Source organism: Poecile atricapillus, chromosome 3 (assembly GCF_030490865.1).
Source record: "Poecile atricapillus isolate bPoeAtr1 chromosome 3, bPoeAtr1.hap1, whole genome shotgun sequence".
In the NCBI taxonomy this organism is placed as follows: Eukaryota; Metazoa; Chordata; class Aves; order Passeriformes; family Paridae; genus Poecile; species Poecile atricapillus.
In genome coordinates this window covers 86,863,708-86,886,496 of record NC_081251.1, presented here as the reverse complement: position 1 = coordinate 86,886,496, position 22,789 = coordinate 86,863,708, and the positions used below count along the sequence as shown (strand labels likewise).

General features: G+C 41.7%; 1 protein-coding gene across 1 annotated transcript in view; it reads right to left on the bottom strand.

Annotated features, from left to right (window-relative positions):
- Positions 1-22,789, bottom strand: part of DAAM2 (dishevelled associated activator of morphogenesis 2) — a 220,246-nt gene that overhangs the window by 30,632 nt on the left and 166,825 nt on the right. The window contains exons 15-19 of the mRNA XM_058835340.1: positions 22,646-22,753; positions 16,719-16,825; positions 2,478-2,562; positions 866-972; positions 79-167 (exon numbers count right to left, since the gene is read on the bottom strand). Coding sequence (XP_058691323.1) covers positions 79-167; positions 866-972; positions 2,478-2,562; positions 16,719-16,825; positions 22,646-22,753 — 496 coding nt within the window. The remainder of the gene's footprint in view (positions 1-78; positions 168-865; positions 973-2,477; positions 2,563-16,718; positions 16,826-22,645; positions 22,754-22,789) is intronic.

Below are 22,789 nucleotides of genomic sequence, written 5' to 3'. Positions count from 1 at the left end.
ATCTCCTTTGAATACAAGCCTCTCTTGACCTTCCCTGCCCCTCTGCCCAACTCCTAGCGAATGCTTTATTAACCATACCTTCCACTTTTGGTTTTGCTTCTGCCAGCCTCTCTGGAAACTTCTTCTTAAAGAATAATGCTTGTAGCCGCTGCTGATAGTGGTCAATCCTGCATGAAGGGCAGAGGAAAGCCAACACTGAACTGGAACTCTTTAAGCCCAGGGCCAGTATACTCGCCATATAATCTAATGGTTGGATGTTCAGTCCCATGAAGCCAAGGCATGGGATTATGGACATAGTTCAAACAAATAATACTGCATAATCAACCTGGATATGAAAATGGGGGACCTCAAGTCATGTTTTGCTCTCAACTGAAAAGAAGCTGGAAGGATTCCCACTACATTCAAAATGTAGGAGTCATGGGAGATGCCAGCTACACCTCAATTAGCAGAACAAACTGTTAATCCTCATCAGGGGTGTAGCAAAGCTGGAACAAGAAAGAGGGTCAGAGGATGAGGAGATGAGATAGCTTAACAGAAAAAGGGATCTATATTAAATTCTGACCCCTGGCTACACTACATCTGATACTTGGATCTCCATTGCTTTTGGTGAACAAATTCAGGCAGAGGAGGCAGATTTCTGCTTGCCATCAGGGCACAGATGTACAGAGAGTGCTTCTTGTCGATAAAGTTTGTGTCATGAACAGAAATATTTGCAACATTCGTGGGTTTCTGGCAAACACAGGGTATAATGCTGGCCCACAATCTTGTACATTCCGCCCCAGTGTCAGATGATCAATTCTCAATAACAATTACAACTGCTTCCGAGAAGTCCTGCATGCACTCTCCCACAATGTATCAAACAGACCTGCTCATTTCAAAGAGGAAACGATCCGCCCGGGCCATGCGCTCAATTTCGTGTTTGTGCTCCTCCAACAGGTCAGTATCGCTCTTTTCAGGAATGAACTTCAGTAGCTAGAATGAGAGACACAGACCAAACATTGAGATGTGAGATCCAAGGAAAATAAGAGAGGGAAGGAGGAGCACAAACAAACCCTGGTGGAGAGAGAGCCCTCAGATTTCCCTGCTACCACTGGGAAGCATCACATTGACTCAGCCGTGTGACCATAACTTCAAAAAAGTGCAGCTGTGTCTACAAAACTGACCTCTTCTAAACCTTTGCTTGCTGTTCTGTCTTTATCCTTCACTGACCCCACTAAGATTAATTTTTAATTCTATGGGGAATTTCCCATTTCAAAATCCTAAAGGCCAAGTGCTACTGCAACTTACCAAAGGGGAAGTACAGAGAGAACTTGATTCCCACAGCACTATTTGGAGTTTAGATTGGTGGAAACAAGGGCAGGATGTGTCTCAAACAGTAAAGTACCCATTGTGCCTATTGTAGAGTATACGCAAAGCCTCATCCATCTCTCTTGGATAAGCCCTACACTGATGAAACAATAAAACAATAACCAAGTAACTGGATATGTGTCTGACACCAGTTGCTATTCATATGCTGACCTTAAAAGCTCATACTCTGACAGATTTTTGATGTATCTGGCGGTAGCTGTGCATTAGTATGATTATAAATACTGCCCACAGCCTCAGCTCACACTCACAAAAATGGCTCACAAGGCATATCAAGCACTCTGCCCTTTACCACTTGTTCATACTTTATTGTACTGCAAATACGTGATATTCAAAGGTGGAGCATCGGAAGCCTGCAGTGACCTCTGGAGCAGCTGTGGTCATTCAGATAACATGACAAGTAAATTTCCACAATGGAAAAGCTTTTTGCGCAGGATTAAACACTGTGACTGCACAGAAAGAAGGAATCACATTTATTAGACAGTTCATAATTATAATGATTTTCCCACTCCTAAGGAACTTTATCACATGTCACTTTGGTGAAAGCATCATCTGTCACCTTTTATAAATTGAAATTGGGTAATGGTGGTGTAATTGTGGGGATTTTTTCCTCACAAGCTGTACAGTCAACCAGGTGCTGGGGATGGAAGTCCCTGGCTCCCCTTCTAATGTTTCTGAGATCCCTTCTAGTCCTGGCTCTAACCATTGACCTACATGGTCTGGCTCCTGGCATGTTCTGACAAAAAAAGCAGGTAAAGAAGGGAGATGAAGAAAAAGAAAAGAGAAAAGGCAAACAACAGCAACAAAATATAATCAGCAGGAAAAAAAGTAGAAATGGGAAAAATTATGGAAGAGAGGACATAAAAAGAAACCTCATACCACCTGTAATCAGGCAAATTTTGCACCAAGAAGAGAAACAGTTATACGATAGAGGTATTATACCCAACAACATTGAGAAAAATACTTTTCTCATGTTCTCATATGCAGCTCCACTAACATGACAGGGCCAGGTTCTGATCTGCAGAAACACCAGCAGTGCCAGTACATATATCCACTTGAGAAAAGGCAGTGAAGGACCTGAAAATGTTTTATCTGACTTTAATCTTTCTCACCTGCTCAAGCATATCTTTTGCTAGGTCTTCTTGTTCATCCATCTTCAAGATTGCTTGTCTGATTTCTTCATTAGACAGCTTCAACCTTTCAAAAGTATCAACATTGTACCATTAGTGCAAAGTTTAAGTGACTGATGACTCAGAATGTAGGAAGCCTGAAATGCTGCACTAAACAGGCATGAAACAACCACAGCAAGCTCTACTGTGAAATTACTATTCTAGAATATTCAGTAAGAAAAAATCAGTTCTAAAGACAGGGATTTTATGGATAATATATTTTCATCCTCTTCAGCTAACCAAACAAATATCAGAAATCAGACGGTGATTAATAACAATCAAGTCCTCATATATCAAAAGTGCTTCCAAGTTCCCCCATACTGGATATCTCCCTCATTACGTTCTTTTGCTATAATCAAACTTTTTATGTCCATGTGACTTCTGACTGTGAGCTCATGTAACACCTTGACCTGTGAATATTAAAACATCTCCCAGAATAACAAATAATGTGACTGAGAACTTTTACTGAGAAAGGGTTTTCTTGCAAGAAAACTGCTTGTGCTAGGTAAGTTCACTCTGTCAGCAATGACAGATGACAAAGAAACAAACAGCATCTGCTGTCTGTCATCTGCCATGTTACATATCCAATGTGAAACAAGCTCTGAAAATAGGAGCTTTTTAATGTTATCTGAGGTACTAAGATTACACTCTCCTTAGCACCTACTCCTGTCAATCTGTGTACAATGAGTAGGAGTCATCAGCTACAATTGAACACAGAATCAATGTTGCAGCCTGCAACCTCAGGATCTCGTCCAGGGAAGCAGCAGGATTCTGGGGACCAGCATGAAACACCAACGAGACGGGCTCCCGGTTCATGAAACCATTTATTCAGCATAGGAACAAAGTCAGGTCCAGAACAGAGAGCACCGAACAGAGGCACAGCAGGGGTTTTTGAGGGACAGAACCGAGGGTTTACACCTTTGAGGGTGGAGTTCAGGGTCAGGGACCATTAGAAACACAGCAAGGGAGAACCCCCCAGGGACTCAAACCCAATCAGAACTCCTGGGCCGCCCTTCACAAGGGGTTTGGGGTGGGACAATGTAACTCTTTGTCTCCCTGAGGCCGCTGCAACATCTGCTCCTTTTTTATTTTTTTTTTTTTTTTTTTTTTCAAATTTTAATTAGGAGCTTAAAACGTTTCCAAACATACACCTTAAAATCTCACCTCTTCCACAGAGCACCCACTTTGCTTTGTGGGACACCAATAGCTCAATAACAAAACACATTAAGCAAACAGAAAAAACAAAATTGAAAACAAACACTTAAATCTCGGACTACGCCGGGCAAATTAAACGGTGATGGTACTTAATGCAAACATAATTTTTTTTTTTTTTTTTGTTCAGTCTCTTCCACTTTAGGATTCTCTGTTAGGAAGGGTGCAGCTCTTAGATCTCCTCTTACGAGGGGCAGAATTCTTCGATCTCCAGCTTCGGCTCCGTCTCCCATGTGGGCGTCACCCCTTTAGATGATCTCTGTGTAACACTGGCTTTCGGAGCTCGGTTACAGTTTCGATTTCCCCAGAGGAGGTGTTGCCCACGATGGAGAAGGCACAGCCCCCAGGGGTGGAGCACCGAACAAAGGGATGGGGCCAAGCAGGAGTTACTGGGAGGTTCGGGAAGGGAAGGTTCGGGACCGGAAAAGAAGGAGCAAGGCGGGAAACAAGGGATCCCAGACCGCGTGGCTGGCGCCATCTTGGGATGGGGGGGGGGGTCCGGGACGGACTTTCCCGGACAGGGAACGGGGAATATGGAAAGACAGGGGGTGAAGGAGGACACGGAACGGCGGGCAGACGGCAGCAACCCCGAGCCATCTTAGCTTTTTTCACCCTTTGTCCTGCCCTTAGGAACAGAGGAAAGGGGAAGGTACAGGAAGGTATACACCAAAAAAGGAACTCCACAGAAGACAAAAACAGTCCACCGGAAGATCCATACCGTCCATAATCGTCCATAATGTTGATATAATCGTCCATAATGTTGATATCGTCCATAATACGTCTCGTTGGGTGATGTTAGGTGCTTGTCCCAGCGTCTGGTCTCGGCTCCCCCACCTCCGTAATCCCTTTTCTTCCCCCATGCCCGAGGCACTCCCAACCCAGCTTCCCTGCCAGGTACTCTCGAGTCCTCCTTTCCAAGGCGGGGGTCTCGCTGGCTCTCAAGCCATCAGCCGGGGACTTACGAGGTGTCCATGGAGCCGGGTCCTGCTGTTCTCCTGGTGCTTCACTGGATGCCCGCATTCTCTCACCATTTGTTGCAGCCTGCAACCTCAGGATCTCGTCCAGGGAAGCAGCAGGATTCTGGGGACCAGCATGAAACACCAACGAGACGGGCTCCCGGTTCATGAAACCATTTATTCAGCATAGGAACAAAGTCAGGTCCAGAACAGAGAGCACCGAACAGAGGCACAGCAGGGGTTTTTGAGGGACAGAACCGAGGGTTTACACCTTTGAGGGTGGAGTTCAGGGTCAGGGACCATTAGAAACACAGCAAGGGAGAACCCCCCAGGGACTCAAACCCAATCAGAACTCCTGGGCCGCCCTTCACAAGGGGTTTGGGGTGGGACAATGTAACTCTTTGTCTCCCTGAGGCCGCTGCAACAAATCAATAAAGAAAATAAGTCTCAAGGTCTCCACTTGAAATCCAGGGCAGATTGGGAGGAGTCAAAATTTGTGATTACCAAGATGTTGCTTGATGGATATCTGAAATTAACTTGGTGGTTCTCAGAGAAGATGTCTACAAAGAAATGCACCAACCCCAACACATGATACTTAAGTCATTTCAGGAGACTAGGGAATATTGAAGTGAACCACAAAGAAAAAGCTACCCTACAAGAAAATCTCAGTTTTGGGACTCAAACAGTAGAGTGTAAAAATAAATATTTGAAGAGTGAAGTCTACAGTCTCCATGGACCTTCTACTAACATTATAATTAATTAACAGTAGAAAGAGAAAATGCAAATATAAATAAGACACAGGCTGACACACGAGGCAAAATGTTTTAGTCTTCAGTGCTAGGAAGTTCCATGTTGAAATTTTTCATTGCCATTGGCATTTGGATAGAATAATGTTTTTTGAACTAGGTAAAAGCAAAAGAAAAGATTTATTTTTACAGATAGGAAATATTACTAAATCTAAAAAACTTAAAATATTTTAATATTGCCCAATTTAATCAACAGCTGGAAACTAAAATATGAATCAACAGACATTTGAAATCCTTTAAATATTATATCTCTCAACCAATTGCTCTTATTGTGTTCCAAGTTGGTCATCATATCATCTTTCCACAAGGAGGGAAAACTGATACCAGCTAAGCAAGGTAAAGTACTGAATTTCCAGAAAAACTTCATAATTGGGCCATGTTCATGTGAAAAATGACGTTCACTGTTCCGGTAAATTTTAAAAGGCTTAATAAAAAAGGCAATAGGAGACAAAGACAAAGCAAAGGGTTAAAATGGCTGTGTGCTTGGCACTCTGCCAAGAGCACACCCGGTGTTTTGGAAACACCCTTTATATACCATTTCTATTGCATCAACTTGATGCATATTCATAAACTTTACGCATATTCAAACTTTCTATTAACTAGTTTACATTTCCAAGGAACTTTTTAGCATGGCCACTCCTTGGATCCGTCTTTTTAGAGCATGCACATTTCTTGGCTTGTGGTTTTAATTCTCTTCTTATCATCTTTTAATTTGGGCTTTGGTCCTTCTTTCCACAGGTGGTGAGTGTTGATAGCAGCCAGGTCCCCATCATCTGTTCACTGGAGGTTATCCTAACCAGCAGGCCATTCAAACATACTATATTGACTATTACCACTTATGCCTAAATTTTTGCTAATAGCAGTAGAGAAGAAAACTACATTCACAAAGCAAAGCCATTCTAACATTATACATATAACATTCATCTTAATACTTGTGAAAAGCCAATATTATAATGTGTATTTATAACACTCACATGACATATAAGGATTAATAGTTTCACAATGAAAAGGTTGGAAACTTTTTACTTCAAGTCATTAGTTTGACTCTGGATCAAAAAACCACACTTCAGTACATGATGTTCTGCATAAAGCTCTACAGCTTCAGTCAGAAAATGTAAGGGTTACTTTTGGCTTAAAGAGTGAATTGTAAAGTCCATGGCTATGTGACCCTGAACCAATCAAACACTGTGATCAGAGAAGGGCTGAAACTGGTGGTTGTGGGGCTGGTCCCTAGGAGACACATACACACATGCCCAAACAATTTGGCACCTAAAGTTTTTAAAGTACTACATTTTGTTGATTATTTTTCCTTTAGAGCCTACCTTAGAATTTTCCAGAATCTGCAGTTTGCAGATTAGACGTGTAACACAGCCACACACTCTGTGAGGGGGAATGAAATAAAGCAACACATCAACACCAGGGTGGAGGAGTTTTGTTGCTACTTTCACAGAGTTTAAAAAGAATGAGGGTGCATTTCATGTGTTTTTCATGCAAATTACTTGAGCAATTACTCACTGACCACCCATCACATAGTGGAAGTACCTCTATGTGTGTTGGGGATGCAGCAAACAATGAACAGGTTTGACATATATCCACTGCAATGGCATTGCATATATAACCACTGATCTTGCTATTCTGTCCAGAAACCCAAGGATTCCAAGCTCCTCTTCTGCTGCCATTCATCAGCACTAAATACACTTGAAAACATCTTCTGTTCAAAAATAATTGAGAGCCCCAAGGACAGAGAGTTATACAAACACTTTGATTTCTTGGATGATTCTGTGCCCTGCCAGCCATCAGCAGAAAAACATCTGGTTTGAATAGTTTAGCCCACAGTGGAGGAAAGCAGAAAGGATGCCAGTCCCCTGCCAAGAAAGAATTTAACTTGGTCACTTACAGACTGCAACAGGGTCATGGTGCCTGCAGGTGTGCATCCTAGATTATTACCAATCTAATTACTAGTATGGAAGGATTTACAGCAAAATAATCTAACTCTTCCAAAATGGGCTTGTTCTTCTGGGACAGGATGCCTTTCAAAAGCAACAACACAAAACAAAACACAGATCTTCCCACTTAAAAACTGCCTGAATAACTGGCCAAAGAATTGTTAATCAAGAGATTCTTCGTCTATTTTCAAAACTCATGCCCAGCCATGCAGCAGATCTTAAAGATGGCCAGCAGTAATGTGAAACAGATGTGCTGCTTTTAAACAGAAATGGGTGAACTGATTAAAGAACCTAAAGCACATGTGTTAAATCTTTCAATTTAAAACTGAAAAGAAGTATCCCTCAGAGCCTAAAACTCATATGAGAGAGACAGCAAAATTAAAGTGGAACTATAGCCCAAAAATTTACACTACAGAAATGACATTTTGGTATCTACTGGAAATCTGCAATGACTTTCTCACAAGCTTTTCAGATCCAGGCATTCTTCCTCTAGCTGCTGGAGATAACTCAATTTGGAACAGCATACAATTCAGGCTGTACTCCCTCTGATTTACACTTCTTGAAATCACGTATCCTAGGATCACAACACAGGAAGTAAATGTGACCAGAAGAAAATACAGTGCCCCTTTCCTCAGCTGCAGCACATTAATTTACAGCACAGATACTGCCTGTTTTTGTTCAACAGGAGCCTGACACTGGTCAGATGAGGAAGGAAAAAGATCTTTACCAAGAATACTCCCTCCTTCTTCCTTCACTTGTACATCTGGAGGCAGTATATGGAAGTCCATCTGCTTGAGTAATCTTCAAGCAATGTTAAAGCTCAAAAACTACCAAATAACTTCTGATATGCTACTTAGCATGCCTCTCTCTATCCCCTCTGGCATCATAAATATTTTCTATTGACTCTGCACAGTAATACATCACTAATCTCCCCAGGACACCTCCAGTGATTTAACACCAGCTTCACTTGCAGACATCAAGCAGTTTATTGTTTCATCCGCTCGGAGAATGTCAACAGCCTGACTCGGAACATGCCTGGGAGACGCTGAAGTTTTACATCAACTTCCCTTACAGACATCCAGCGCTCACTCATTTTTTCCTCCTTAAATGTACCCATTGATTTAACTCACAGTAACCTCCCCCCTCCATTTCTCCCTCCCATGAATCAAAGCAAAATGCTTGTCACTCATTAACCATCTCCCCCTCCAAGGAAAAAGTGAGTTATTTCATGGGCTTGTTCCTTGGATTTTTCTTAGCTTTTGAGAAGGAAGATACTTTCCCAGTAACAGAGAAATTGAATGTTGTTGCAGATATGTTAAGCTCCTATACCACAGGGAACACAGACACACTGTTTCTTTTACCTTGGAGAAGAGGACTGATTATCATATATCAAGGATGTTTTATACCTCCTTGTGGTAGGTTGGCATTTAGGAAAAAAGAGTCGGATAACACCCATGGATGTGAGGGCTCTGAGAGAGGCTGCTGGGAGTTTCTTCTCTGTCTGAGACCTGGCCAATAGCTGGCCAGTTCTGAGAACTAACAGTATTGTTGACCATTGAAAAGTGAGATCAACCTTGTGAATACCACCTTTTAACCCCAAGCCCAGGAGCTTCAGGCTCTCTTTGTTTCCGGCTTTGCAAGGTAACAGAACTCTGGCTAGCCCCCATTCCTCCCTCCCCCTGCCCAGGCCCGTGTGGCCCAGCGGGGGCTGGGCTCAGCCTCCCACAACTCCTGGGCAGAGGATGGAGCCTGCAGGATTTCCCCGGCTCCAGGCCAGGGCCAGGCTCTGCTGCAGCCCTCCCGGGAAGCCTTGCAGGTCCTATTCCAGCAAGGTGGTTGAAGCCTTTCCCAGGGGTACCTGACCCTAGGCTGGGCTGGACCATGGCTGCTGACATCTTGCCGATATGCCCGCCCCATGGCCTGCACAGACGGCTTCAAGCCGAAAAGCAGCTGAAAACCATCCACTGCCTTCCTGCACCGCTGAACTGAAATCCGACACCATAAATATCTGCCTTGGCTTGAGCCAGATTTTAACCCTTTTACTACCCAGATAAAACCTGCAGATTTAATTCCTTTCCAGAGAGAAGAAAGCGAGAGTAATCAACATGTAAAGAGGCAATATAAACCATCAAAGCCAGTAATAGAAGGAGTCTAGCCTCAGATGGAAGGAGAATGAGGAGATGCTTTAATAAGATGAAATACTGTTTTGGTAAAGCCATAGAGATGGACAATAATGTTCTGAAAAACTCCTTTAATTCATGAAAGAGTATTTGGGGGGGAGGGAATGAAGTATTTCAAAGTGTAGATCTGAGCAAAGGTATCCATTGATGAAGCTGAGTAGATGGTAGAGTAGTTGTGATCCCATGAAATGCTGGAACAGAGAGAGAGAAGTGAGAGTTGATGAAGACCCTTAGCCCCCAGGGAGAAAAAAGAGAAAACCTCTGTTCCCATAGATGATCAAAGAGACAGCTGAAGAGAACCTTTGCCTTTGAATAACTCATCCTTAAAATAATACCCCTTGAGTTCACAGCCCATGAACACACCTCAGGGTGGTGTGAAATGGGAGGAGGGCATGATGGCAGAGAGTTTTCTTCCAGGCGGCTGCTATCACGGGAACGAAAAGCCATGAAAAAACTGTTTTCTTGTGGAGAACTCTCCATGGAATTACAAGAGAGTACTCCTTTCTCTCCAAAGACTGATTAAAAGACTATTGTAAAGTTGGGACTACTTTAACCACCAGGTTTTGTCTCTACGTTGTGAGTTGGACAAGGGAAAGGGAAAGGTTGGGTGGTGGGGAGGAAGGGTTTCTGGAGGTTTTATTCTGGTTTCTTATTCTTGTAGTTCTGTTAATAAATTTTCTTTATTCCTTTTAAGTTTTGAGCCTGTTTTGCCCTTCTCCTAATCCATACCTCACAGCAAGAAATGAGTAAGTTTTCTAGTAATTCTTAACTAGTGCTTTAAAACCACCACATTGCTACTGAACTACAGTGCTCCCAACAGATGTCAGTAGTAGTAGCTGTCAGAGTGACAGGCACTGATTGATACTTAGCTATGTCCTAAGGCAAATTTGTACAGCTCACCCAAGTCTAAGCTTTTATTGACTGCAGAATTCTCCATCTCCACAAGTCATTTCACACAGGCTACTGTTTAATTCATTCCTGAATTTTGTGACTGAGACAGAAGTGTTCTCTAGCTCCTGAATTCTCCTAAGGCTCTGTACAACTTCCAAGCTGCAGGCTTTTCAATATCTATGCTTTAGGAATACTGATTGTCACTACCCCATAAAGGCCTCCTCTCAGAAGCAGCATTCAGGAGCCAGGCTGGTCTAACTTTACATTCAGCCAGAAGACAGAAAGATGCAGCCACTCTTTCTACATCCTCTTTCCTCAGTTGCCCAAGCATCTCAGTTGTGAAGATAACAGTGCTTTAACCTTTGTGTGACAACAGCTGGGACATTTTACCAGGTACATCTTACTCTATTATATCCACATGTTGGGAAAAAAAGTTCCACCAGTGCCCTTTCAGAATGTCACTGTGAAAGTATTCTGGCAAGTACAGAAAGAAACAGGCTTTTCTTTCCTGGTTTCTTCTTCAGCAAAAGTTCATGAGTAACCAAGCAACTTTGCATTCAAATACTCTCAATTACCTTCCAAGAAGGATCTGGGGATGACTATTTTTCTGATCCAAGAGGAGCAAAGCAAGACCAATTATGGGAATCCCAAAATTACTATGAGATATTGATGAGGCAGTGGTTCATCTTTTATCACAGCCCTACCTTTGGGTTCCTAGTTGTGATCTCAGACAGGATTGTACTAACTTGTTCAGTTTGCCTTGGAGTATCATACTCAGCATAGCAGGTAAAGCCATTTATTATGGACCTTTATTTAAACCCAAAAAAATCTCTCCAGGAACCCAGCAGGCACTGGTTATTGCCCAGTGTTTTTCAATACAGCACACTGAGGAACAGGAATGCTGAGTCCAATCAGCTGTTTCTGTATCTGTACCCCAGACTATGAGACTGCTTCAAGTTTACCTTAAAACAAGGGTGGAAGCACTGAACTGTCACATGTCAGAAAGGCACACAGGGACTGGGGCAGGGCAAAGCTGGTACACAGAGACTGACATTGGCTGAATAGCTTGTCCCCTTAATGTCCCAACTGAAAGAGTTTAAAAGCACTGAGGAGGTACAGTGATGTGAAAAGGAATACTTTACCTCTTTCATATTCTCATTGGAAATTCTGCCCAAGCCTTTTTTTCTTCTCTGTTACTGATGTTTAAGTAACAAAGCCACAAACATTTGGTAAACCTGTCCCCTAGTACCTGTCTACTGTCACATTCACATTTAAAACTATAATTGTATAGTCAGATTCTGCCTTCTGCTACTATTGGTTTTAAGACATTTTGCTAGCACTCCTACTGTTTCCAGCCTCTTGAGAAGGTTACTGCTAACTCACTGAGCCACAGAAATAACAAACACATTACATTATTCAGAGGAACACTGACATAATTATTTTTCTGGAATTCATTCAAAACAATGTGCACAAAGAAGTTCCATAAGTATACATTCAGCCCTCTTCCAAGCAAGATGTCTCAAAGTATTGAATCTCTCCAGAGCATTTCACAGAGCAAGACAGTAAACAATACATATCTTGGGATGTTCTGCAAGAACATTTAAAGAAATGGCGCTACAAAAACAGCAGCAAAAATATTGTCCATTACTTAACTAACAGAGGCAGGGAGAAGCCACAGTGCTGAGAGAGGTCAGAGAAATTTCCAGCTGCCAGGTGAAAGCAGGAAACATGGGGATCTGGGGTGACTCTTCCAGACCACACAAGTCTGACAATAAAACTCCAGCCTGGTCAAAACTGAAGATATCAGGAAATTCATATGAGATAGCAGATTTCCAGTGTGACAAAAGTAATTGTATGTTTGAAACACCATTAAGAAAGCTAAATTTGAAGCTAGTGGGTGCATGAACTCACTACAAACAGATGGTTCCTGGTTGAACTATAGTCTACTGGAGGTAATGTGAGATAAACTCATCTCATGCTTTTTTAAGCCTTTGAAGATGGTCTACGGAACAGAGCTTTGTTTTAGATCAATCAGACTCTATTAAACAATTTAATCCTTTCTCTACAGGAAAACAGAAAGATGCTACTATTGAGTAGTTGAAAGAAATATCTTTTTATGGAAATAGAGATGAGATTGGGGAGAAAGGTTTATGAATTTGTTAGATGTCAGCAAAAAACAACTAGCAATTCAATTTTCATCTCCTTTCAGCCTACTATGTGGCAGACTCTCTGCAAAAGAAAGCAAGAGACATCTACTTCTCATTCTTGGTAGGTTTTGACTTGTTGGACCATATGAAATATGAGGTCTACCTGACCCCTTCAAACACAGTGTTAGTAAAACAAAAACATTTGAGTAGGAGAGGGAAAGAAAACCCAACCCATGCAGCTATTTTACTTTAAAAGACATGACGGTTGAGTGTAAAGGAGGAATAAACTATAGGGATACATGCACAGTAAGAGTCAATTGGGAACAGCTGCTGGCAGATACTGTGGCAACCTGAAATCTAGGGCTGCAGCTCCGGGTTGCACAAACTCCTTTTGTTTGTCACAAGTTTTAAATCCCTTCTCATTGCATATGTGTGCACACCCCCATGCACGTGTGTGAGGTGTGCTGCAGGAGCAGCAAGTGCATGGCAACAAGCAGGGAAAATTTGGCTGGAAGTGTATCTCCTTCAGGGTCTAACCTCAAGGAGGAAGATGTGGGGTAATGAAAAAACCTGCAAAGGGGTTATAAAGCCCTTTCAACTTTCAGTCTGTAGACATTCCTCCCAACTCCTGTCTTTAATATTAGAACCATATAACGACAAACTGCAAAAAAAGAGGCAAGAATGTAAAGATGCTATTTTAGCTCCCAAAGGTTTTTAGCTTTTCTGGTTGCATTTAAAAGGGAAGTCTGGGGAGGAATACCAATCCTGGGCCAACCTGTACAATATTCTGATATTCTGATTCCAATGATATTCTGGGTGTAACACCCTCTGTTACGAACATTAAATTGTCTAAGCCAGTGGGATAGCCCTGGCAGGTGGTGTTTCAATACCACATCAGCAAAATTAACAGAGCACAATGCAAACTTGCAGGCTCCACAGGGACACCTCAGTCTCCAAATCTCTATCCTCCATGTAAGACCTGCTAACAGTAATGTAAAGAGTAAAATGTGACCTACTGATCGATATACAAAGATGTTTACAGTTTGAATGTTGTCACCATAAGGTGCCTTCTTTGTTAGAATACCTCATGTTGTGTCATGTTTGGTAAATACCAATTTGTTGTGACAGCCTTGTTAATGGCCACCTTGCCTTGTATATTGTCTCTGCTGCAACCGATGACATCACCCAGTATGTAGATGAGCTGAACTCCCATGGGGGTTAGCACCCAGGGGAAGTGAAAATAACATCTAAAACCCTAGAATCAGCGAGCCATGGCATAAACTTGACTCCAAACTCCATTGAGGAGTAAGGGAGAACATTGAGCAACTTACTGATGTTCTGGACCTCGTCTGCATAACTACACAACACTTGCTACGCATGACTACCCCAGGTTTTCGATGAGCCGGTGTTTTCCCAGGGACTCTCGTGAGGACAGAAGCCCTAGCTCTGCCATGTGGCAGAGTTGATCATCTCCTCCTCTGTGTTGACCATCGGGAGCAGTGGTGGTGTGTGCAGCCCCTTGAGCCCCCTCACCTAGAGCTGACCTCAATAAAAGGCATTAAAAAGCAGCTGGTCTCCTTGTCCGATCTTTTCAGTAAGAGCTGGATATTTCCTAGTGAAGAAGCTGACAGTCACAAAACACAACTTTTCACCTCTAGTTTGAGTCCAGACTCACAGTTCAAGGTGTGCTAACTTCATGGCACACCTGGAGTGGACACATGCCATGTATCTTAAAGTGCAAGGTTCATGCTTCAATGATGTTGCTGCTGGAGGCAGCAAAAAGGCAAAACACAGAAACCATCCCTTCTCTTTTTCTGTATGTTGAGGGTTGGGTGTCCTTCCTTTTGTTCCGTCTCACCTATAGAATTTTTGCCCATTAGTTTCAGGGAAACCTGATTGCTGGTACTTGTTTGGCGCTTAAGAAACACAGAGAGTTTTGGCTGGGCCCAAGGGGGAAGGGGGAAGGGGGAGCTGGGGGTTGGCTGGTTTCTTAGGTTGGAGAGCAGGACACACTCTTGGAGTTGTTGCAGCTAGGAGAAGGGAATTTGCCATAACCCAGACAGAGCTGTTGCTTCTTCTTCTCCTTCTTCCTTCTTCGTTTGTGGGCCTCGCGCGCCCTTGTCCTGCCAGGACATGCCAGTGCCAGCCACCACTGCGGAGCCGCTGATACACGTCATCTACCGGCCTGGGATCTCTGCTTGTTCCTGCCGTTCCAGCTAAGTGTTCCACAGAGTCCTGCAGGAACACCAGGACTGACTGCCCCAGGGGGGTTTGTGAAGCAAAACCCCTCCTCCATCCCTTCCCGTCTCAGCCGAGGAGGTTGTCACAGGGTCTCTGGTTCTGTTGTTAATGCTGTAGTTATTGTTGTTTGTTTGCCTTGTACATAGTAGTAAAGAACTGTTATTCCTATCCCCAGATCTCTGCCTGAGATCCCCTTGATTTCAAAATTATAGTAATTCAGAGGGAGGGGGTCTACATTTTCATTCCAAGGGAAGCTCCTGCCCTCCCTACCAGACACTTGTCTTCCAAACCAAGACACTATATAGAGAGGATTCTTCTCAGCTAAGATTGTCCAGACTTGCATGGCAGAGGAGGTGAATGTTGAAAAACATGCATTGCTACTGTCCACGTTGCTTTTGTTTTGGAGACAGAAGATTTTTAGAAACAAGTATCTAGTGACATACCAAGTCATGGACCACCTTTCTGGATCCTCTTCAGCCCAGCCAACTGAACTGAGCACATGATGTTACCACTTCTAGGAAATTTTCCACCTGCTTACAGGTAATCTGAACCCCAGACACAATTCAGTAGGTCCATCAAACAGCATGAAAATCCTGTTGCCCTTATGCCTCCCCATCCTTCTGCCCCAGTCACAATCAGCTGCCAACACCAGCAAATATGTGTTGGCAGCAACTACTGCAGAGAGAGAAATGTAAGCCTTTCCTCACTGAAGGTTTGGGTGGTGGGGTCCTGCTGATATGCAGGCTAATGCCACATAAGTAGCATAATGAAAGCTTCCACAGGTTTCACTAAGCAAGGGAAAGAACTTGCTCCAGTCCTGGTGGTCTGGCTGCAACCTTGTTTTAACTGTTAGCTTGCTAGAGCATACAAGCATCACATCCGTATGAACATGTATTTTCCACTGCCCAATGAAACAGTTTTGCTGCTCAGTACTGCCATAGCTTAACCAGGTTTTGTCTCCAGTCTTGCTGTCCCTCCTCTGTTATGAAAGGCAGCTTTCACAGTTTGATCAGTGTCTGTACAAATTTGAAAAGGACAGACCTCAAACCCAGAACTCATGCTGGTAGAAAGACATGAAAAAATATAGAGGGCCCTGATGTCACTGCTTTTGAATGCATTAGCCACTGTAAAAATACACAAAGGCAACTCTTGCCTTCAAAAACCTAATTTACAAATAGAAGACTTAAGTTCTTCACAGAATGTTCTGATCTGGAAGGGACTAACAAGGATCACTGAGCCAAACTCTTTACTAAGTGCCCCATACAGGGATTTAAACCACAACCTTGATGTAATTAATACCATGCTCTAAACAGCTGAACTCATCTCAGGGTCTTGAATATGCATGCCTATGTTTACCACTGTTCTCACCATGAGTCAAAAATGAACATCACACTCAGCTCTGCTGTATACTAGGGACATGGGCAGAACAATATTTAGAAAGAAGCACACAGAACAGAGACAAATGACAGACACAGAACATGGGGAACACATTACTTAGAGTGAAATGCAAACACTGACAATGAGCTGCTTTCATCTACCAATGAGTAGTGATCACTTCCTGATGATGAGTCTTCAGATAGAAGCTGATGCCCACCTGTTTGACACACAAAATCTGTGTGGATATTTTTATTGATTGAAATAACATGTTATGAGAAACGTGCTTTTTATGACACAATAAGAGAGGTTTAGCTGAGGCTCTGCAGGTATTAAACACCAGGTCTAGCTGGGAAAATAAACATATACATTTGTTTAATTTTATTCCCTCGCCTCTGCACACCCTGTGAACTAAGGCTTAGCACACTTACTTGGAAAGGAGGATGACACAGTTCTGGGCCCTCCGGCCATCAATCACAGACAGCTCTTTCACCTTTCTTGTGGAGAGGTAAAGGTCTTCTGTTGAACCCATCTCTTTCTGCATGTATTTCAAAAGGGAGGGGAAACAATCAGTATTATGTTTCTCATTCAAGACTGATAGACTTAGCTCAGTGTAATGAACACACCCATCCCAACCTAGAAAGATCCACCCAAATGATAAGAAAAGGAGACAAAGGCAGAAAAAAGCATGGGGGTAGGAAAAAACATGTTTGTCTGTGTTACTAGACAAACAGAAATCATTCATTAATAACTATAAGCTTATCTTTGATACCATATACTGGATCTAATTCTGACCTATTGGACTCATTCTACCAACAATTGCATTATGTCAATGTGAAAAACAGGCATGATAGGAGAATCGGGCACATTATGATGAAGCACACGAGTATCACAGCATCTTCAGCAGATGCCTCCTCCAGGGGTTACACAGCATTCTTGAAAGGCTGCAGAACAAGCAAAAAAAACCCCTTCTTTTATGTCTTATGGCTGCCATTGGACCTGACCAATTCATATTATATGAGAGATGCAAACAGTATGCCATGATGGCATTTATCTTACTAAATATATCTTACTAAGTGGTAAAAATCTACATTTAAACAATCTTGTATTTTAAAAACTAATTAATACATTTAATCATATAGAAATCACCCTTTTCCAAAGCTGTCTGCATACTGCCATTTCCATACTCATTACCTGAAAAAACTTAAAAATCCAGTCTAGAACATTTGTCATAGCACACAGAGGTAAAATATTTGCAAACGCAGTCTGACCACCCAGTTTTTATTTTCCCAGCTAACTGCTGCAGGAACCATTAAAAAAAAATGCCTTTTCATGATATCCATATTTTCAAGCCTTGAGATTTTGAGATTTATCAGTATAATATAGCTTTGAATGCACACATCAAATAAGCAATGACTTCTTTTTTAGCATATAACAGCAAGCATGTTGAGTCAGATCAAAAGGTCCATCTACCCCATCATCCTGTTCCTGTAGTAGTCAATAGCAAATACTCAGGGAAACGTGTCAGATCATGGCAAGCACACAGAATGGGTGCTTCCCAGAATTCACTCTCAGGACTCAAGATTCTGCAGCTCAAGGCTTACTTACATCAGCATGACTAGTCCCCAAAGAGATTTTGATACCCAAGCATTTGAGAGTTCAGTGTAAATCATAGGTTCATACTGCTAGCTGTCATTTCTGTTATTGTTACAGTCAGTTACCACAAATCTGTGTTGCTCCTAGGTATACAAAGGACTCTTGCAGCCACATCCAAAATTGCTGCACTGAGCCACCACTAATAGAAAGTGGAATTTTTAAGCAAGTACAATGCACCAGCTGAAGACATGCACCCAGTAAATTCTTCTAGATGTGCCCAAAGCATCTAGCTTGGCAGAAAGAAAATTGAAATGTTAATCAATATATCAAATAGTGTTTACAAAAAAGGCAAAATTGGAATTGGTAAGTTTATTATTTCTGAGAGAATAACTAACAATACCAACAAGAGGAATGCCCCCAGTATAAACTGCCATGTAGAGATTTCAGAGTTTTCCTAAGTTTTCTCAGTTTGTGGGGAGGAAGGCAGGGGAATATGGAGATGGGCAACTGTTGAAAGGAAGAAAGCTACTTGCTGGTCTTTGCTCTTGGTTTAAAAGCTTCACTGTTCCTCACTAATATTTGCAGGCAAGGACACCTGGATAGTGACAACCAGCACCCATTCCTAGGAAAAAAAAGTTTCAGCCTTTGGCTATGTATGTGATGTGGGGGTTTAGCCAGCTTTCCTTAAAGCCATCCAGCAGGAATTGATAAAATAGTTCCCATGCCATTTCCAATTCCCCAACCCACAGGGTTAAACACAGATGAATAACTTGAACTATTCAGACATGGCCCAGGTCTGAAAACCTGAGAAGCCTCAGGTTTTACCAAAGCCAGTTTCCAAGCTTAGCTAAGGAAAACAGATTGCATATGGACTATCCATATTTTCTCAGACACAGAAAAAGAGGAGCAAGGGGGCAGTGATGACTAGCTTTTGTGAGAGAGCCCAAGCCCTGAATGCAAGAACAGTTGGGCTGGTGTCAACCTGACAGACAAGATGACTGAGTTTTATGACATCATCTTTTACTGACTTTTCATCTGGGATAACTCTATGTTATATGCTTCAAAGAGTATTTTAGATTTGATATTTTAGTTGAAAATTCAAAACTCCACTAAAATTTCAGTGCTGAAATGACTGTACATGTGGAATGTGTTGATCACATTGGTCCCTTGCTTCAAATACAATTTGATTTTTGTTAGCTGAAGACTCATATCATGACAGCACCCTATCTTCTGACAATTATCAATACTTCAGAGAACTATGTCTACCATATTGACTTGCTTTGATATGCTGCCATGTTAGCCTCCCCTGTGTGGCAAAAGTTGTGACTAGACTTTCCAAATACAGTTCCCTAAGCACTCACGGTGAGAACTACTTTCTTCTGAAACCACCAGAGACACTTATGATCATATCCGAACATTCCTTTCCTAATAGCATTTCTCTTACCAAAATTGTTGCCAAGAATTTTGCTTGAGATGTAGGCAGTTTAAAGACACAGGCATAATCCAGTACGTCTATCTAAACACCATTTTAATCTTTTGCTGAACTTTCTGAGGGTTTCATCTGTCCATTTGAACTCTTCTCTCCTCAGATGGCCCAAATCCTTCTGCCAAAGTGCCCAGTTCTATGCAAAGAAATATTTTCTTTAGCAGAAAGTCTGTGGCAAGTAAGTGCATCTGAAGACTTCAGTACTGTCCAAAGCAGACAGAAAACAATTCAGAGCAGTGGGAGAGAGGGCTCCCTGAGAGCCGCTTTTGTTTTTCTCTCAAGAGAGAATTACTTTGGTTAAGGAAGAGTTCACACTGGCATTCTTCTTTGTCCCTGGTCTTTGTTCCTCAGGATCATAGAAAAAAGGGACTACAACACCAGCAGTGAGATATAAGCAAGTGAAAGAACAAGAACTACTTCCTATCACAGAGATAATACACCTAAAAGAATGATTTGTACCACCTTCCCCATGAAGAAAGCATAGTGCAAGGGCATATGAAAGAATAGCATGAGCTGTAACCCATAATGGCATGGTCCAGGACTTCACCTTCATACACATGGCAAGAGGATCAGGAAGCAGACAATGATACTCACTTGCTTAGAGGAGGAGGGGTTAGTTAGCAGGTCCTATGCAGGCAGCAGTCACAAATAACAAAGAAGGAAACATGCCAAAAATTAGCAAAGAGAAAGATACCAAGTTTAACAAGGCAGCTGAATTTAGACACACACTGTTTTCTAAGAGCATATAATTCTGTGCAAGTAATACTGGCTCAGATGGTTCAAAGATATTTCAGCATTTCTTTGCATATTTTATATCAGCAGATATCATGGAACTAAGAGCCCTAGGTCTTTTATGAAAATAGTAAGTTTGGTCTCCAAAGTGTAAATATTTTAGTTAAATATTAACTAGGATAATGCTTAAATACCTTTACAAATCCAGTCCAGAGCCTTACTGAAAGAACTGCCAAGGTTATAACTTGAGGGTCAGATCTCCTTTCCTGATGCACTGGCACAGTTTGTAGGTATTAACTAGTACAGCAAGCAACAACTTGTTTCAATGGCATGTTATGCCCTTTAACAACTTGCAGCCAAGTATTTTGAAAGCACACAGAAACTGCCAAAGAGGCCTTACAGCACTTCTGGAAGACAGACTTCAACTGTTTCATGACATACTCAGGACTGCAGGAAAACACCAGCTATACTGAATCAAAAGTTAAATATTACACAGTAAGATTTGAGCAAGGTCAAAAGACAAGTGTAAGAATACTTGGTCCAGCATTCTGTACACTGGACAATTTTGCTTTCCCTCATAGACACCACTGGGCTTGAAAGAGGAGAAGACACCTTCTGTCATTAACAATATTAGGAAAATAGAAAAATTGTTTAATGTAAATGAAACTGGAAAAAACATGAAGATCAAGTTAATAACAGCAAAGAAAGAAATGTCTTTACTTATTCAATATTTCAGATGCAAAGAGCAGGGCTTTGAATTGGCATTTTTCTTTACAGACATTTGGATGAAGTTTAAAAGTCACAAACCCAGAGGAAACACATACTTGGTCAGAGTGGAATATTTCTGAAAGTAAAAGAGCAAAAAAGACTAAGTGTGAACTGAAAAAATGCTCATAAATTTTTAATTCAAAAACAATTTTGGTGTTCTGCTCTTTAAATAAAAAATGAAAATTGATGAGGACTTGATTGGAATCCAGTTCACACTGGAGCAAGTATGGATGAAAAAGAAAGTATCACATAAAGTAATAACAACAAAATATTTAGGGAGGAAAAAAAATAATGTAAAAACCTCAACAAAAGCTGTAAGGAGGGCAAGACATCTAACTGCACAAAAATAAAAGTAGCTTACATAAGTGTTACTCTAGTGTCTGGAGCTACTGTCATAAAGTGTGTTTAATGAGGATGGAAGAGTACTGTTCAGAGACCCACAGAATCAGGGGTAAGGGCCATGTTAGTTTATGGCTGAATAGCTCAGGCTGCTTTCCAGTGATTGGTAATGTAGCCATAAATATTATAATTCTAACTGAGACCAGGACAGCTTTGGCTTTGGATTTTGGGCACAAAACGAAGCAAGGCTTTGCAAGGTCATTTCTAGTGAGGAAGTTGCAATGTTTGCACCTGAAACATTGGAACGGAAGCTCTTGGGACAGGGTCTAAATCCAGTATCTTAACAGCACTGAAATTTTGTATGCCTTTCTTCCCCTCTGTGAACAAGGATCTTGTTTCAAGGAATATGATTTACAGAAAGAGAGAGGGACCTGTTTAAACAGCACCAGCTACTTGCAAAGAATGAGAAATGAAATCTTATCATGCATGCAACAGTTAACATCACATTCTTCACAGCTTATCCATGTGGCTGTGAGCTATTAAATAAGAAGAGTTATTCATTATGTTTATTGGATTAGATAGAAAAATAAAAGAGAGAAGGGAACAGATGGAAAATTCAAAGACAAGGGGTTGGATTGTTAATTTTAAGATACTAGTCAGTTAATGAAGTAGTTATCATCACTGTGAGGAATAACCATAAAGGTTTTTTATGGCAGTTAGGTCTGTGTCTTTTCCCAAAAATTCAGACTAATGATCCAGTTCTGCAGCATACAAAACATTGAAAATATTCCAAAAGCAAAGGAAAGCTGGGGGAGTTAAAGGAGTGAAAGTACAATTTGTCTGCTGCTAAATCTCATTCAGTGGAGATACACAGAATTAAAGGGACTTGCTTTCCAAGAAAAAGAGGAGGGAAAAAGGACATTCTAATAAATGACCACTTTTAAAGTATGCTGTTTGCTCTATAATCTGTAATTCAGACAGCTTCTGTCACCTTGTCAGTTCAGGCAGCTGGATGTTTAAGAAAAAATAGACAAAATGAAAGACTGCTAATACAGTCACCTTGCTCAGTACTCAGTGAACTACAGCCTTTTTTCTCTGGATGAATGGGAGAAACAGAAAGTTTGATATGCAAATATAAATGTAAAGCACCGGAGGTTTTGGAAGTCAGTGGCCACTGACATTAACTAGAGCATTGTCTGTTGGTAGGTGCTGTCTCTTAGAGCTGCCCATGAATATGAAGTATGTCCATATCAGAAGTTTAGATCCTGCCCCATGTATCCGTCCCAAGTTCTTTTGGTCTTCAGATTTTTTGCACAGTGGCAGAGCATCAAGTGATGCAGCCTGACTGCAGGTGGGCAAGGTCTCAGACCACTGTCATATATTCTTTTCTCCTCCAGAAATTCAAGACAGAAAAGGTATAGAAAAGCTTACTCCTACCTGGTGCCTCTGATATGCAGAGAACATCTTTTCAAAATCTTCTAGATCCAGCACCTTGAATGCCTTTAAATCATCAATCTCATTCCAGATTGTGCCAGGGATCCTCTCCTAAAAGGAAAGGACATATTTTAACAAGATAGCAAA